The sequence below is a fragment of the Scardinius erythrophthalmus genome (genome assembly GCF_964197995.2).
Source record: "Scardinius erythrophthalmus genome assembly, chromosome: 20".
In the NCBI taxonomy this organism is placed as follows: domain Eukaryota; kingdom Metazoa; phylum Chordata; class Actinopteri; order Cypriniformes; family Leuciscidae; genus Scardinius; species Scardinius erythrophthalmus.
In genome coordinates this window covers 34,684,213-34,698,509 of record NC_138240.1, presented here as the reverse complement: position 1 = coordinate 34,698,509, position 14,297 = coordinate 34,684,213, and the positions used below count along the sequence as shown (strand labels likewise).

The 14,297-nt window shown below is 37.8% G+C and overlaps 1 protein-coding gene across 2 annotated transcripts; it reads right to left on the bottom strand.

Moving 5' to 3' along the window:
* Positions 1-2,348: 2,348 nt before the first annotated feature.
* Positions 2,349-13,569, bottom strand: LOC308680291 (LIM domain transcription factor LMO4-B). Of its 2 annotated transcripts, XR_014028903.1 has the most exons (6): positions 13,206-13,569; positions 11,372-11,594; positions 8,027-8,123; positions 5,282-5,431; positions 3,303-3,777; positions 2,365-3,202 (listed from the first exon to the last, which is right to left on the bottom strand). XR_014028903.1 is itself a non-coding variant. In XM_081348346.1 (5 exons), the coding sequence occupies exons 2-5, from the start codon at positions 11,584-11,586 to the stop codon at positions 3,769-3,771; spliced, it is 471 nt and encodes a 156-aa protein (XP_081204472.1). In that variant the 5' UTR covers positions 11,587-11,594; positions 13,206-13,569; the 3' UTR covers positions 2,349-3,768. The 2 variants fall into 2 exon arrangements, 1 of the variants encoding a protein (XP_081204472.1); XM_081348346.1 differs by having other exon boundaries at positions 2,349-3,777.
* Positions 13,570-14,297: the final 728 nt, after the last annotated feature.

The following is a 14,297-nucleotide window of genomic DNA, read 5'->3' as shown; positions in this document are numbered from 1 at the left end:
CCATAGCGGATATATGATGATCACAGCAAGCATTAGAAATGAATGATTTGAAGCGGAAGACAGCGGCCCTGTGCGAGATACAGAACGAGTGAGAAGAAAAACAAAGCGTTCCTAAATGTTCTTTGTCGGTAGCTGGTAAAAATATCCATACTCTTCTCTCTCCCAGTTTTTCACAGCATGAGGCATGGAAACTCTGCCAATTAGACTCATTTGCATGTGTTAATATGATTAATTAGTGAGTATAAACACTTTTTCCATGAGAGAAGCAGCATAGCAATTCATACACCTGCAAACTTTTTCCTGATAGATGATAATGCCTGTTGACTAAGAGGCTTTTTTTCTCAGACCCTCTAATTGGCATGTGAATATGCGTGGTTAATTAGGAATATGCAGATGAAGCTTGATTGGTTTGAATGCAGAGTGTAAGTTGAGGCACGGTGGGATTCAAATTGTGCCGAGGTTTTGATTTCCTTACTTATCAAGATATGAAGATAATTGCAATTGTGATCATTTGCATACGTTAATGAATTTGCCTGATGCTTTTCAATCGAATGTGAAATGAATAATTGATGCAGTATCAGCACCTACACCGACGTCAGGGGACAAAACTAAGCGCATTAAGGTGCCATTTTGGAGCTCACTAATTTACAGAACGTATCGCCGCATCTTTCCTACAAGATTCAGTCTTTAAGAATTTCATGGTGCCTTTTGCTGTCATGAGACATTAAAAAGTATTAATGCAAATACGACGCATTTAATTTGACTAATGCAGATTAATAATTTTCTACACACACACACACACACACACACACACACACACACACACACAAACACATTGTTCAAAAGTTTGGGATCTGTTTTGTATGTTTTTGAAAGTCTCTTCTGCTCAGCAAGGCTGCATTTATTTGATTAAAAATACAACAACAAAAACAGTAATATTGTGAAATATGATTACAATTTAGAATAGCTGTTTTCTATGTGAATATATAGTAACATGTAATTTACTCCTGTGATCAAAGCTGAATTTTCAGCATCATTACTCCAGTCTTCAGTGTCACATAATCCTTCAGAAATCATCCTAATATGATGATTTGATGCTCAAGAAACATTTATGATTATAATCAGTGTTAAAAACAGTTGTGGACAATGTTTTAAGTTGATAAACTAAGTTCAAAAGAACAGCATTTATCTGAAATAGAAAGCTTTTGTAAAATTATACACTGTCGTTCAAAAGTTTGAGGTCAGTGGGGGGGTTAAGAAATATTTACTTCTTAAATATATACTTTTATTCAGCAGGGATGCATTAAATTGATTAAAAATGTAATAAAGACACACAAAAATATTCTGTTTCAAATAAATGAAATAGAAATTTCCATTCAAATTGTCCACAACTGTTTATGACACAAATTATCTTTTTTTTTTTCATGAAATATATGCAGCCTTGGTGTAAATATACACATGTATGCACTCACACACAAAATTATATACATAGACACAATATGTATGTATATTATATATACATGAATGTGCGTGTATGTATGCATGCATGTGTACATATATACACACACATACAGTACATGCACACATATATAGTGTGTGTGTGTAAACACACTCAATATGTATGTTAGAAAGTCATTTACCCCATTTAAATCTCTTTCAGCTGGTGTAATAACATTACATGTTTACTAGTCAACTTATTGTCATTTAAAAGGCATTAACCTGTATAAATACAACCGCAAAAAAATTCTGTGATGTGAGAAACACTTCAAATTCACACTAAAATAACGCACTATTAGCGTTATTTTTATATATTTGTATAACGTCGTTAACGTATATATTAACGGGGTATCAATTCCACAAAATGTAAATTTCTGCATGTCAATCAGAAGTGAGAAGAGCAATGTCCCAGTGGTTTATAAGCAGCTTCCTCAAGGGCAGGAGGTTGTGAGGAGGAGACGGGGTGAAGAAGTGTGTCTGTACTTTAATTGCGACATGGTAAACATTTAACGCGTGTGATTGTTTGGAGGCAGCGAACGGAAAGCAGCGACTGCCTCTTAATTAACCAGGCGTTAGATTAGGCCTTATTAAACTCAAACACAGGATCAGAGCAGAGTTCAGTCTCCCCCGTGATACACCGGCACAGATACGACACTCACAATGAACTTACACACTCCAAGCTCACATTTAATTGCTTCTGTAATGGTCCGAGCTCAAGCCCTTTTCATGCCAAGCCTTTGGGTAATCAGGTCTGCGCCACCGAGACCAGCGCTAATAACTACAGCAGAAGGAGCCATAAACAATGAACACTGAAATCTGGAGGGTAAAACGGGACAACAAATTCATTCTTGACGGCTGGGTTTTGTTGCATTTCCCATTTATTGGAGAAGTACACCTTAAATAGACATCACATGTTGAGCAGATAATTCAACCGTTACAGAGAGGGTATAAAAACATATTTACAATTCAATTCTACACCCTGAACGATGTCTAAACCCTGTTTTTGTTGTCAACATGAAATCAATTGACCCAGTTTACTTTCTTAATGCACTTTTTAGGTGTTAAAGTGCGGTCACGTTTATTGTTGCTTTGTGAAATCCAGTTATTTTAATAGCAATCTGTGAGAATTCACCAACAGAAAGCGACTCATGTGTGATCTGTGCTTCAGACGTCGCTATTCATAGTTTTCAGTCATGTCATGTGACTGGCGCAGAGACCCGGAGGGCAGAACTGCAGCACAGGAATGTTAGTTTTCCATCTCAAAAGAAGAAAAACAATGATATGTGAAGAAAATTGTGCCCTTGTGATCCATATCCAGCACCTGCTGCAGTATTTCAGTCACTAAAAACAGCGGGACGTTCTTAAACACTTAAAGTGCCTTAAAACAGTGAAATTAAAAGATAAAATTCAATATACAGCTTATTAATGATGCATACTATATACAGGCGATCAGATGAGCCCACAACGTGCTCTAAATGGTTAAGCGTTTTCTTCTTTATAATGATTTTCAATGGGAAACATTTAACGAGAAATATATTCATGGGTTCATCTGCTCGCCATAGTATGCATCATCAATAAGGTGTTTATTGAATTTGGGCTTTTAATATCATAAGTACTTAGTAAAAATAACTGGCGGGCCTAGTTTCAACTCCAGGCGGATGTTCCTCAAGTGAAAACTATGAAGTGACAACGGAGCTTTGTTACCCTTTCAAAGGGAGAAAAAAAAAGTGTTATAAAAACGAAAGAAAATGTAATAACCTCTAAAATAACTTTTTTTTTTCAGCTGACGTCACCAGCTTTCTTACCTTTCAACGTCTCCGTTTTAGATTGTGATAGCATTTCTTTATTTTCTAAAGTCCTGCCCTACATGTTTTCTGGATGAGCATCCTGTTTAAATCAGACACATGGAAGAGAAATAGCTTGAGAACGCAGTTTTCATGTTGACTTCATTGCTTTCAGATTAAGTCTTCTCTGTGAGGTTAGATTTGAGACAGACAGGATTTCCTGTGAGTAAATAGACGTGCTACTTCTGTTTTCAGGAGGCGAGAAAGCCACAATATCACCAACAGAGACACTGCAGAGTCCACCACAGAGTCAGATATGATGTCAGATACACAGAAACGTTTCCATCCCAAACTCGCTCTCAAAGAAACTCTTAAGTCTGTAAAACTGTAAGTGCATCGAAGGATCAGTGTCTGAAGGATGGCAGTGATGAAAAGGACACTGGAGGGTAAATAGAGAGAGGAAGAGGCGAAGACGGAGGGGAGTCCTTCAGCAAACCTACAAAACATAAGAATTGGTCAAAATTAATGTTCATCCACAATGACACACTTTAATAGTCATACTCAGGGCTTGACATTAGCTTTTTTGCTCAGCAGCCGCTGTGACTAGTGGTTTTCCAAAGTTATTCAGCATTTTCACTGGCCACAATTTTGACATCGATACCATGGGAAAAGCTGCAATATAGATATTTTTTATATTATCTCATTATTTTTGCAGCAGGAATATTAGGCTGCTGTCACTTTAAGACCTGACGCACGGATCCATTATACTGTTACACATGCGTCTCTTCCTCAACTGTTTATGTTCATTTAAAACATAACTGACTGTTTATGTGAATATTCGCCAAGACTGGCATTTTAACTTTATTTTGTGTGTTTGACTGTTTAAGAGCAATAAGCAGCAAAAAGAACTCAATCAATACTGAGAGGCAGCTTTATATGGAAGCTTGTTTCCACCTCTGAAAAGTAAATAAATAATAATAGCGACTTTTTATCTCACAATTCTGACTTTTTTTCTCACAATTGCGAAATTAAGTCGCAATTGCGAGATATAAAGTCGCAATTCTGAGAAATAAAGTCGCAATTGGGAGATATAAAGTCGCAATTGCATGTTATAAAGTCAGAATTGTGAGATATAAACTATTCTGAGGTAAAAAAAAAAAAAAGTCTGTCTTTTTTCCCCCTTAGAATGGGACTTTATATGAGAAAAGATGTCAGAATTGTGATATAAACTCGCAATTATGTGTTCTAAAGTCAGAGTTGCGTGACAAAGTTGCAATTGCGAGAAAAAATTCTGACTTTATTTCACACAATTCTGACTTTATATCTCGCAATTCTGACTTTATAACACGCAATTGCGACTTTATTTCACGCAATTCTGAGAAATAAAGTCAGAATTGCGAGATGTAAACTCGCAATTGTGAGATAAAAAGTCGCAATTATCTTTTAAAATGTTTTATTCTGTGGCGGAAACAAGCTTCCATAGCTTTATGTGCCGTACTTTGGGTGTTTGAGCACAAAATCTGCCGGAATGAGTAAAATTATGCACAATACTCGCAATCCCACGGCGAATTAAAGCCCTGTTACACCAGCAATATTCATCCGGAGCAAATGAAAGGAGTGAGTGAGGAGAGGCGGGATTGTGTGTCACTCGCTGTCGGAGAGATGAGAGAGAGAGAAAGAGACGCTGGTATCGTGTGTCTATTCTGTGGGAAATGAGTATTTCAGATATTTCAGTATTGATATGTATTGAAAAATCAATATTAGTGACAACACTACATTGCACTTAATTTATTATTTCAGACTATTAAAAGACTACAATTAATAATTTTATATGAAATTCAACCTGCCAAAGTGTCTTATAGGAGTGACTGCGTTACACACCACCACTGAAACACACACACATTTGGCGTGTTGGAGGGTGTTAATGTCAAGCCCTGGTTATGGCCTACAGACTGAAGACCATATTGACCTTAAAGAGTAAAATAAAAGCATGCACTCACTTTCTGGTCGGGTAGGACCGGGTTGCTCTGCAGGTGCGTATTAAGGAGTGCAGCTCCTGGCCGGTCGTGTTCGCAAAATATGGTGCCGTTTACGTAGTGGAATCGGTCACCGGGGACCAACTGGTTTCTGCACGTCGCACAGGAGAAGCACTGGAACAGATGAGAGAGGAATGACTACTTTTATCCCTTAAACCTTGCTTCAAGTGCTGAATTATTAGCAGTGCATTTTATTAAAGCGCACAGAGCTGCTAGTCAGGGTTAGCCTTCACTGCACAAACTGCCTTGGCTCAGTGCTCAAAATGATTTTTTATAAGGTGATCAATGTGCAACCAAGGTCAGCTCAATCTTAAACGAATGAGAACACTATCATTATGAGAAGCTGTAATATAGCTAGGCTTTATCCAGAGATGTAGTGTAGCATACTATTATGAGACAAAAATAAATAAATAATGATGTTTCACACATTTAATTCAGCTCTAATGAGCATCTGCTATTTAGAAACACACAAAATGTAGTACTAGGGATAGTTCAGCAAAGAAACTAAAATTCTGATATGCCTCATGTCGTCCAAACCTGTATGACTTTCAACTGTGGAACATAAAACAAGCTTTTAATGTTTTTTTTGTCTATACAATTATTGGACCTTATTAGATAACACGTTATTTTACAGTTATACACTTTACATGGAATTTCTGTAGTAATAACAGTGAATTATGCATAATTACATGCAATTAGGGCTGCGTGATATTGGAGCCAGCCTCCAAAAGTGAAACCTGTCCTGTGATTTTTTTGTTTGTTTGTTTTTATACACTAAATTGTGATTGTTGTCTTTACATTAGATTAATAAAGTTTCATATAATCTAGAATAGATATGGAATAAATAGCATTCAATAAAAAAAATGAGTATTTCTCATATTGAAATCGAGTTTTTATGTGAAAGATTTGCTTTTTTGTGCATTTTAGTCATATTACAAAATAATGTATTGAGGCCAAACATAAAATAACATTATAAACTGTCAGTTCACCACGTGATGCAGCAAGCAGGCGCCTGATTGGTTAACGCGGCGCGAATTGACGCAGAAGTTCAGATTTTTCAACTCGGGCGGCAGACGCGAATTCGCGTCAAACGCGTGAATGCACAAAAAGCACTAATAAAATCATTCGCGCGTAACGCGTTTAGCGCACCGGACGCTCAATTCGCGCGAACTTGACGCGCGAATGAGGCGAATTCGCGTCTACCGCGATGCGCTAAACGCCTCATTTGCGCCGCAGGAATTTTTTACGCGCGTAACGCGTCTTTGCATTGACTTAACATTGAAATCACTCGCGCCTGACGCGCTGTTCGCGTCCGGTGTGAACGCACCATAAGAGCTAATGCACAGATCCAATATACTGATACACACACACATTTTCTTTCTCAACTGTTTACTTTCACTTAATATAACTGACTGGGTTTATGTGAAAACTTACCAAGACGGGCATTTTGACATAAATTGTGTGTTTTTGGCCCGGTGAACTGAATTCGGGATCATGAGCCGTCCTGTGCCGTGAGGTGGCTTCCTATGCGCGCGTGAGTCCTTCGCTTATTGCACTTAATAACATTAAGCATGTCACACATATGTAATGGTCACGAGTCCAGTCTACTCTCTGCGTCAACCTACAACTTGGACTTTTTGATTGTGGTTATCACATGTGGTTATCACAAGCCTTTGCGATGTGGTTATCACAAGCCTTTGCGATATGCATATCTTGATTTGTACATTTGTGATATTTTGATAATTTTGATATTTCGTGCAGCGAACACCGTGTCCTAACCAGACGCGATGCGATAAGATTTCAGTGACAAATAATTTGTCTGTCCACACTAGATGCGACGCCTCTGCGAAATCAATCAAAACCCACAGCCAATAAGAACAGTGTGGGCGGAGTCAGCCAATCAGAATAGTGTGTGGGCGGAGTTGGCCAATCAGAACAGCGTGTGGGCGGAGTCTCGCAGCACCAGAGTAATCTCGACGGCACTCGCAAGATAAGTAGCTACATAATCAAAATCATAAATATTACACCATTTAAACATTTTTCAAACACAAACGCTACTGAGTTACTAAAACAATCTTTGTCAAAGAATACACTTGTTTGTTCACAGTTTGAATGTTCTCGTTTCCATTTGTTTAATTTCAAGATCTGAGGTAAATTATCCATTGTTGCTTTTACAGCTACAAAGCTGGAGTACTAAATGATATTCAAAGTCACATTACACGCTTTTAACATTAAATAAAGCACATAAACAGCACCTGAGATTATCATCACCACACTTTGTGTTTGTTGTTCCAGCGCGACGTCGCAGAAAAATAAAAACCGTTTCTAAAATAGAATCGTTGCGTGACGCCGTCGACGCTGGTTAGGACTCTGATTAACCTGAAAATACCTTTTATTGTGCAATGTGCATCGTGGAGTGTGTAGTTAGGACGGTGTAACCCTAAACCAAACCAAACTCTATTCCTAACCCTAAAGTGATATATGTTGCTACTCTGTACTTAAACGTAAAATTAGACTATAACAAAGACACCTTAAAACAAAGTGTAATGACTTTATCCTATCATATGGACAAAAACATCCTTCCAAACATAATCTTTTGTGTTCCTCAGAAGAAAATAATTCAGGGTTTGGAGAGACATGTGGGTGAGTAAAGGACAGAATCTTTATTTTGGGGTGAACTGGCCCTTTACAACGCTTCACATAACCGACCTTGAGGTGGTAGACGTTGCCTTGCGCGCGCATGACCATTTCACTGGCGGGGATGGACTGACCACATGCGCTGCAAGCCCCGGTGTGCCCGAACAACCTGCAACACACGAGGGAGAAGAAGCACATTGAATATACTTTACAAATGGAGTTTGCTTTATTGCAGGAGTGCAGCTGTGACTTCAGCAGTGTTGACACACACCAGGCTTAACATTAAACGATGGTGTGTGTGACGCATCTACGCATCTGATGTTGTCTGTGTGAGCACGAGAGAGAGAGCGCATCTGTAGAGATCATCAACACCCGCTGGATGCAAATGAGACCGATGCAAATCAGCAGAAGAACAAAATGCTCGTCAGCATAGCATGACAACTACAGCTTCAGAAAACTTTTGAATTGCAAATGACTGTGGAGACTCTCGTCTCAAACGGTCTCATTATCGACTAACGTCTTTGTTATAATGATTAAGATTTTGAACGTGGTCACTGCTAAATGTGGAGGTGAAAAAAAAAGAAAAAATACGGGTCTATGAGTTAAAAGCCTTTTTCACACTCATTATTAGTTGTTAAAACTAAATCACTTCATGGTATTTTAAGAGTGTGAGATGAGTTTTTAAATTATGCAGACTACCTGATGAATTTATGGTTTTCAGAGAGCAATTAAATGACTTCTAAAAATATATAAGCAACTCCAAACAGCATTTTTGTGCTTGATCTGTGAAATTAGGTTCTTTAAAAGGTGAAAAAACAAACAAAATTATTATGTGCATGTCTAAACACACAGTTTAACATATATATGTTAATATATATATATATATATATATATTAATAATAATAATAATAATAATAATAAAATGTAAACATGGTTACAAGTAACAGGGCTACAAATTAAACCTAAATCATGGTATAACTCCATAGGACCAGAAAGTACAGGACCAAATGCTGGTTTGCAATAAGTGATAGACTTATTTAAACGATCCAAAATATAAAAAACAAAACGGGTAACACTTTATTTGACAGTATCATTGTTACACATTTTACATGTAGTTACTAGAGTAATAACTATAGATTGTGCATAATTACATGCAATCTATACCTTAAAACCAAACCCTAATCCTATAGTAAGTACATGCCGTTACTTAATATTAATCAGTACTTAAATGTATAATTACACAGTAACAAAGACACCTTAAAATAAAGTGGAACTGTGAAAAATGTGTTTATACACCAAAACTTGAGTAACAGAGGGGAATGGTTGGTCTCAACAATAATCGAGAATAATCATTTTTTTAGCAATTAAAAGTAGTTAATAATTAAAAGAGATTTACGGTAACACTTTCCTTAAAGCCTTTATGTATAATGCATTATAAAAGGTATGTTATAAATAATGCATTGTATCTTTTCATAAATAACTGTAACCAAAGTTAAAATGCATTAAAATATTTGCAGATTCCTTGTTACACCTGAAATTGGTTGACTGAAATGCATTTTAATGCATTATACTCTATAAAGGTGTAACGATAAGTATTATAACTGTGGTTATAATTATTCATGAGACCATACAATGCATTATAATAATATGTAAATTACAAAGCATAATTAAAACATTAAAAATGCAATGCATTATAAAAGCGTTGTGTTTCCAGATTTACTAAAATAATTGACCATCCGACTATGTCAATAATGTCAATTAACGATGTGTATTGTGAAAATCACTATATAAATAAATGTGAATTGAATTGAATTGAATATGATGAATTGCTGGATGTAGTTGAAAAGGTCATGACCTCTGAGCTAGGATCCCAGCTTGGGCCATACAGAAATACTCTGATTTTAAAACTAGCTAAAGTGTCATCTGATCTTAGTTGAATCAATCTAAGGGTGTATTCACTCCGGTCACACTCAAGTTCATTTCCACCCTTTGGTGCGGATCTTTTGGGCATGTGTGAATACAGCAATCGCTCGTGCGGACCAAACAACGGCACCGAGACTAGTGTTGTCAAAAGTACCGATTTCAGTACCAAGTCTATACTGAAATTTAAAAAAATGTGACACTGAGCACTGTTGAGTTAATATAAACACCTCTGATTGGCTATTGCGTTCACGCGCTCATCAAATATGTCTGTGATTGGCTACAATGATCAGCGCTTCAGAAACATGTTGTAAATATACATCAATGACGCTCTTCAGCGAACGCTTGCACAGACACACACGGGAGCTTTCGTCTATCAGTGGATCGGTGTGCTTTCAAAACACTTTCAAACACCTCCGTGTGTCGATCATTGTAGCCAATCACAGACATATCCAATGAGCTCGTGAACACAATGGCCAATCAGAGGCGTTTACGATTCCGCTCAATAGCGCTAAAGCGTCACATTTTTTACATTTCAGAACCGACTTGGTAACGAAGTCGGTACTTTTGACAACACTAAGCGAAACCCAGCTGAAGAGGTGGTCTCGGTCCGGTTCCAAACTAAGGGCGTTTTCACACCTGAAAGTCTGAACCAAGGTTCACGGTTTGATACATTTTATACATTCGTTAAGTTTTGGTTTGGTTTCACATTGCAATTATGCAAACGCACTAAAGAACTTTACATGACACACTTACGTCCCATCGTCATCATCTATATGGGCTGCATCTTGACATTGACTGGTTTGTAAACGGTTGTGCGTCTGACGTCAGCGTGTTGTCGGTTCGGCGGGAAACTTTGACAAGAATGAATGAACAGACGCACATCGTTGCCACTATACTGTTATTATTACGGCACTACGACCTGCAGCATCGACTATACTCGAGGCTAGTTCACATTCGCCAAATGAACGTCCTCGTCGTGCGAACACTTAATCGTCGCCGGCAGGAAAGGAGGAGAAGACGGCAAGCAATCCTGCGGGAACCACCGGAACCTCCAGTAAATGTTCTGAAAGTCCGAACCATACAGAAAATGCGTTCACACTAGAAACGAACCAAACCTTTGTTCAGTTTGATCCGGACCGAGACTACCTCTTTTCGTCTGACCAAATTCGGTCTGTTTGGTGCGGACCGTAGTCCGGGGGAGGATTCACACCTGTAATTTTGATTCGGATCAAACTGAAAAGTCCAAAAATCCAGACTAAACAAGATTGGTGTGAAAGGGCCCTAACTCTGGTTACGGTTCGAAAATCTGTCCGAAGAATGGATGACCTCAGCACACGTGTGGTTTTGGTTCACTTGCAAAAAGGGCAGTGTGAAAGCGAACCACACTTGTAAAAATTAACATTGTATTTGGTCCGGACCAAACCAAAGCAAGTGAACTAGCGGACTTTCCCAGTGTGAAAGCACCCTAAATGAAGCCCTCATGTTGGGTTGTACCTGATGTAGTCGGTCCTGCAGAGGATCATTCCTCCTTTGCTGTAGCAGGAGGACCCGATGTCTCCCAGCTGAGCCTGACAGCACGAGCACTTCAGGCAGTGTGTGTGCCAGTAGCGCTCCATGGAGAAGAGCAGGAACCGGTCCGCGATCCGACCCCCGCAGCCCGCGCACGCCCTGGACACACACGCACCGCCCGCAGCCTGGCTGTTCACCATAGCAGAGGCTGAGGAGGCAAGGCACGTTTGTTCATCATACAGCACACTTCATTTCAAAGTGCTTTACACAGAGAGGAATTAAAATACTCACAAAATAAAAGCAGGGGAAATTAAAACAGTTAGCCTATAAAAGGAATTAAAGGAGATGTGTGACCCTGGACCACATGCTCACATGGGTTTATTTGTGGCAATAGCCAACAATACATTGAATGGGTCAAAATGATCGATTTTTCTTTGTATGCCAAAAATCATTAGGATATTAAGTAAAGATCATGTTCCATGAAGATATTTAGTAAACTTCCTACCGTAAATATATAAAACATTTATTTTTGCGGCACAATCGCGAACATGGACAACTTTAAAGGCGATTTTCTCAATGTTTCGATTTTTTTGCACCCTCAGATTCCAGATCTTCAATAGTTGTGTCTCAGCCAAATATTGTCATATCCTAACAAATATGATACACTGGTGTTTTGCATTTTATAACTGCATCATATATGTGACCCTGGATTACAAAACACTCACATGGGTTAATTTTTGGAAATTGAGATTTATGCATCATCTGAAAGCATCATCAATGAAAAGCTTATTTATTCAGCTTTCAGATGATGCATAAATCTCAATTTCCAAAAACTGACCCATGTGAGTGGTTTTGTGGTCCAGGGTCACATATATGATGCAGTTATAAAATTAATTAAAAGATGATACATAGATAAACTTCTCATCTGGCCAAACACCAGGGTATCATATTTTTCACAACTCCCAGTTTTACTCTGGGATTTTCCCACTGTGTGTCACTGAGAGAATCAGGAGACTCTTACGACTCTCTGACTTCAATCCAGAACAATCGTAAAGCTGTAAAGACTCAGCTGTGGAAGAGGATACTTGATGTATTAGATGTAGGAGTCATTTTTTTTTATACAAAATACATAATTGTGATATTTTTATAGATTAGAGTGTTTTGTATGACTCTGTATTCCCCTATTGTTATTGCAATAAAAACTTATTTTTTTATGCTTTAACTGTATGGTGTGCAAATCAGTTGTTTTTATGATGGATTATGGTAACGCTTTACAATAAGGTTTCATCAGTTAACATTAGTTTACTACATTACTTAACATGAATTAATACAGCATTCTACAGGATTTAGTAATCTTAGTTAATGTTAATTTCAACATTTACTAATATATTATTAAAATCAAAGGTTGCATTTGTTAAAATTAGTTAATGCACTGTGAACTAACATGAACAAACAATGAACAGCTGTAGTTTTATTAACTAATATTAACAAACATGAACAAATACAGTAACAAATGTATTGCTCATTGTTAATGTTAGTTAATGCATTACCTAAGGTTAACTAATGCGATTTGAATCGAATATCTCCACCTTTACATACTTTAAGTCGTAAGTAAAGAATATAATGTTACCTAATGCAACGATGCATGTCTTGAACATGAACATGAACATGAACATGAACATGAACATGTCTTGATGAATCCAGTGCATTTTAAACTTTAAATTCTCAGCTCATTCATTGCAACTTCGTCAACTTGAATGTAAAGCGCAAATCGATATCAATATCAACTCAATTTGTGAACACAAAGACTGCGACTCACCTCGAAGAGTTTCCAGAGTCCAGATAGCTCTAACACTTTATAAATGTGAAGTTATGATCCTCCTCTAGACCTCGCGCTCTTCTGAGTGTCCTCCTGCTGCTCACGCGCGCATCGCGCTCTAATTAACGACGCTTTGTTAATGAATGAACAGCGCGTGCGAAGTTACTGGTCCCGTTGCATCGTGCAGCAAACAAACAGTCACAGTCACAGTCACAGTCATCCAAAACAAGACCTTATTCCGTGAGCGACTTCATCATCCAGGACCCGCGTCGCGTCAAGCTCAACGAGCGACGGTCGCGTCGCGGGTCTTTTTTATCGTTGGCGTGACGTAATAGAGCAGCACTTCACCTTGATAGGTTTGATCATTTAGGGGCGTGGCATAGCCTATTTGTCTGTCACGTGCCTATTAAAACTCTTTACAAAAATATATTTAAAAAAAAATGATCGCTTAAAACTGATAGTATTATTCTCAAATGAAACAAAATAAATATTTATCAAGTAACCCTAAGGAAAGTAAACAGTAATTATGAAAACACTTAATCTTCAACAATATTATCTGACTGTACTGATACTGTTGTTGTATGATAACTGAACTGAGCTGGATGATGACATCTTATTCATTTATTTATTTATTTATTTGCAGAACTGCTTTATAGATGGAATTAAGTAATTTAAATACAGCTAAAGTTGAAAACCTCGTTCTGAGTTCTCTCACGTGTTCCTCGGATTAATATTCTAAAACACTGGTTCCCCGTCAGTCCAACACATGCTCCAACACAATTGTTTCCAGACATTAATATAAATTGTTTTAATATATTATTCTTAAGATAATTTATATTTTAAGTCATCCAGCAGCCTTGGATGTTGGCTGAGGCCTCCTAGTGGCCCCCGGCACCCTGGTTGAGAACCTCAGTCCTAAAAATCGATTATATTTGATTAATAACAGCCACATAACCTCTGTTCTGAACTCATAACCTTCACTAAAGATAAGGAGAGAGGGTCACATTTTTACACTGTTTATTAATGCTTTTGCACTGGTGTGTTCTTATGTGTAACACTAGAGGTCAGTGTTGTCAAAGTTTGAATTCCTGT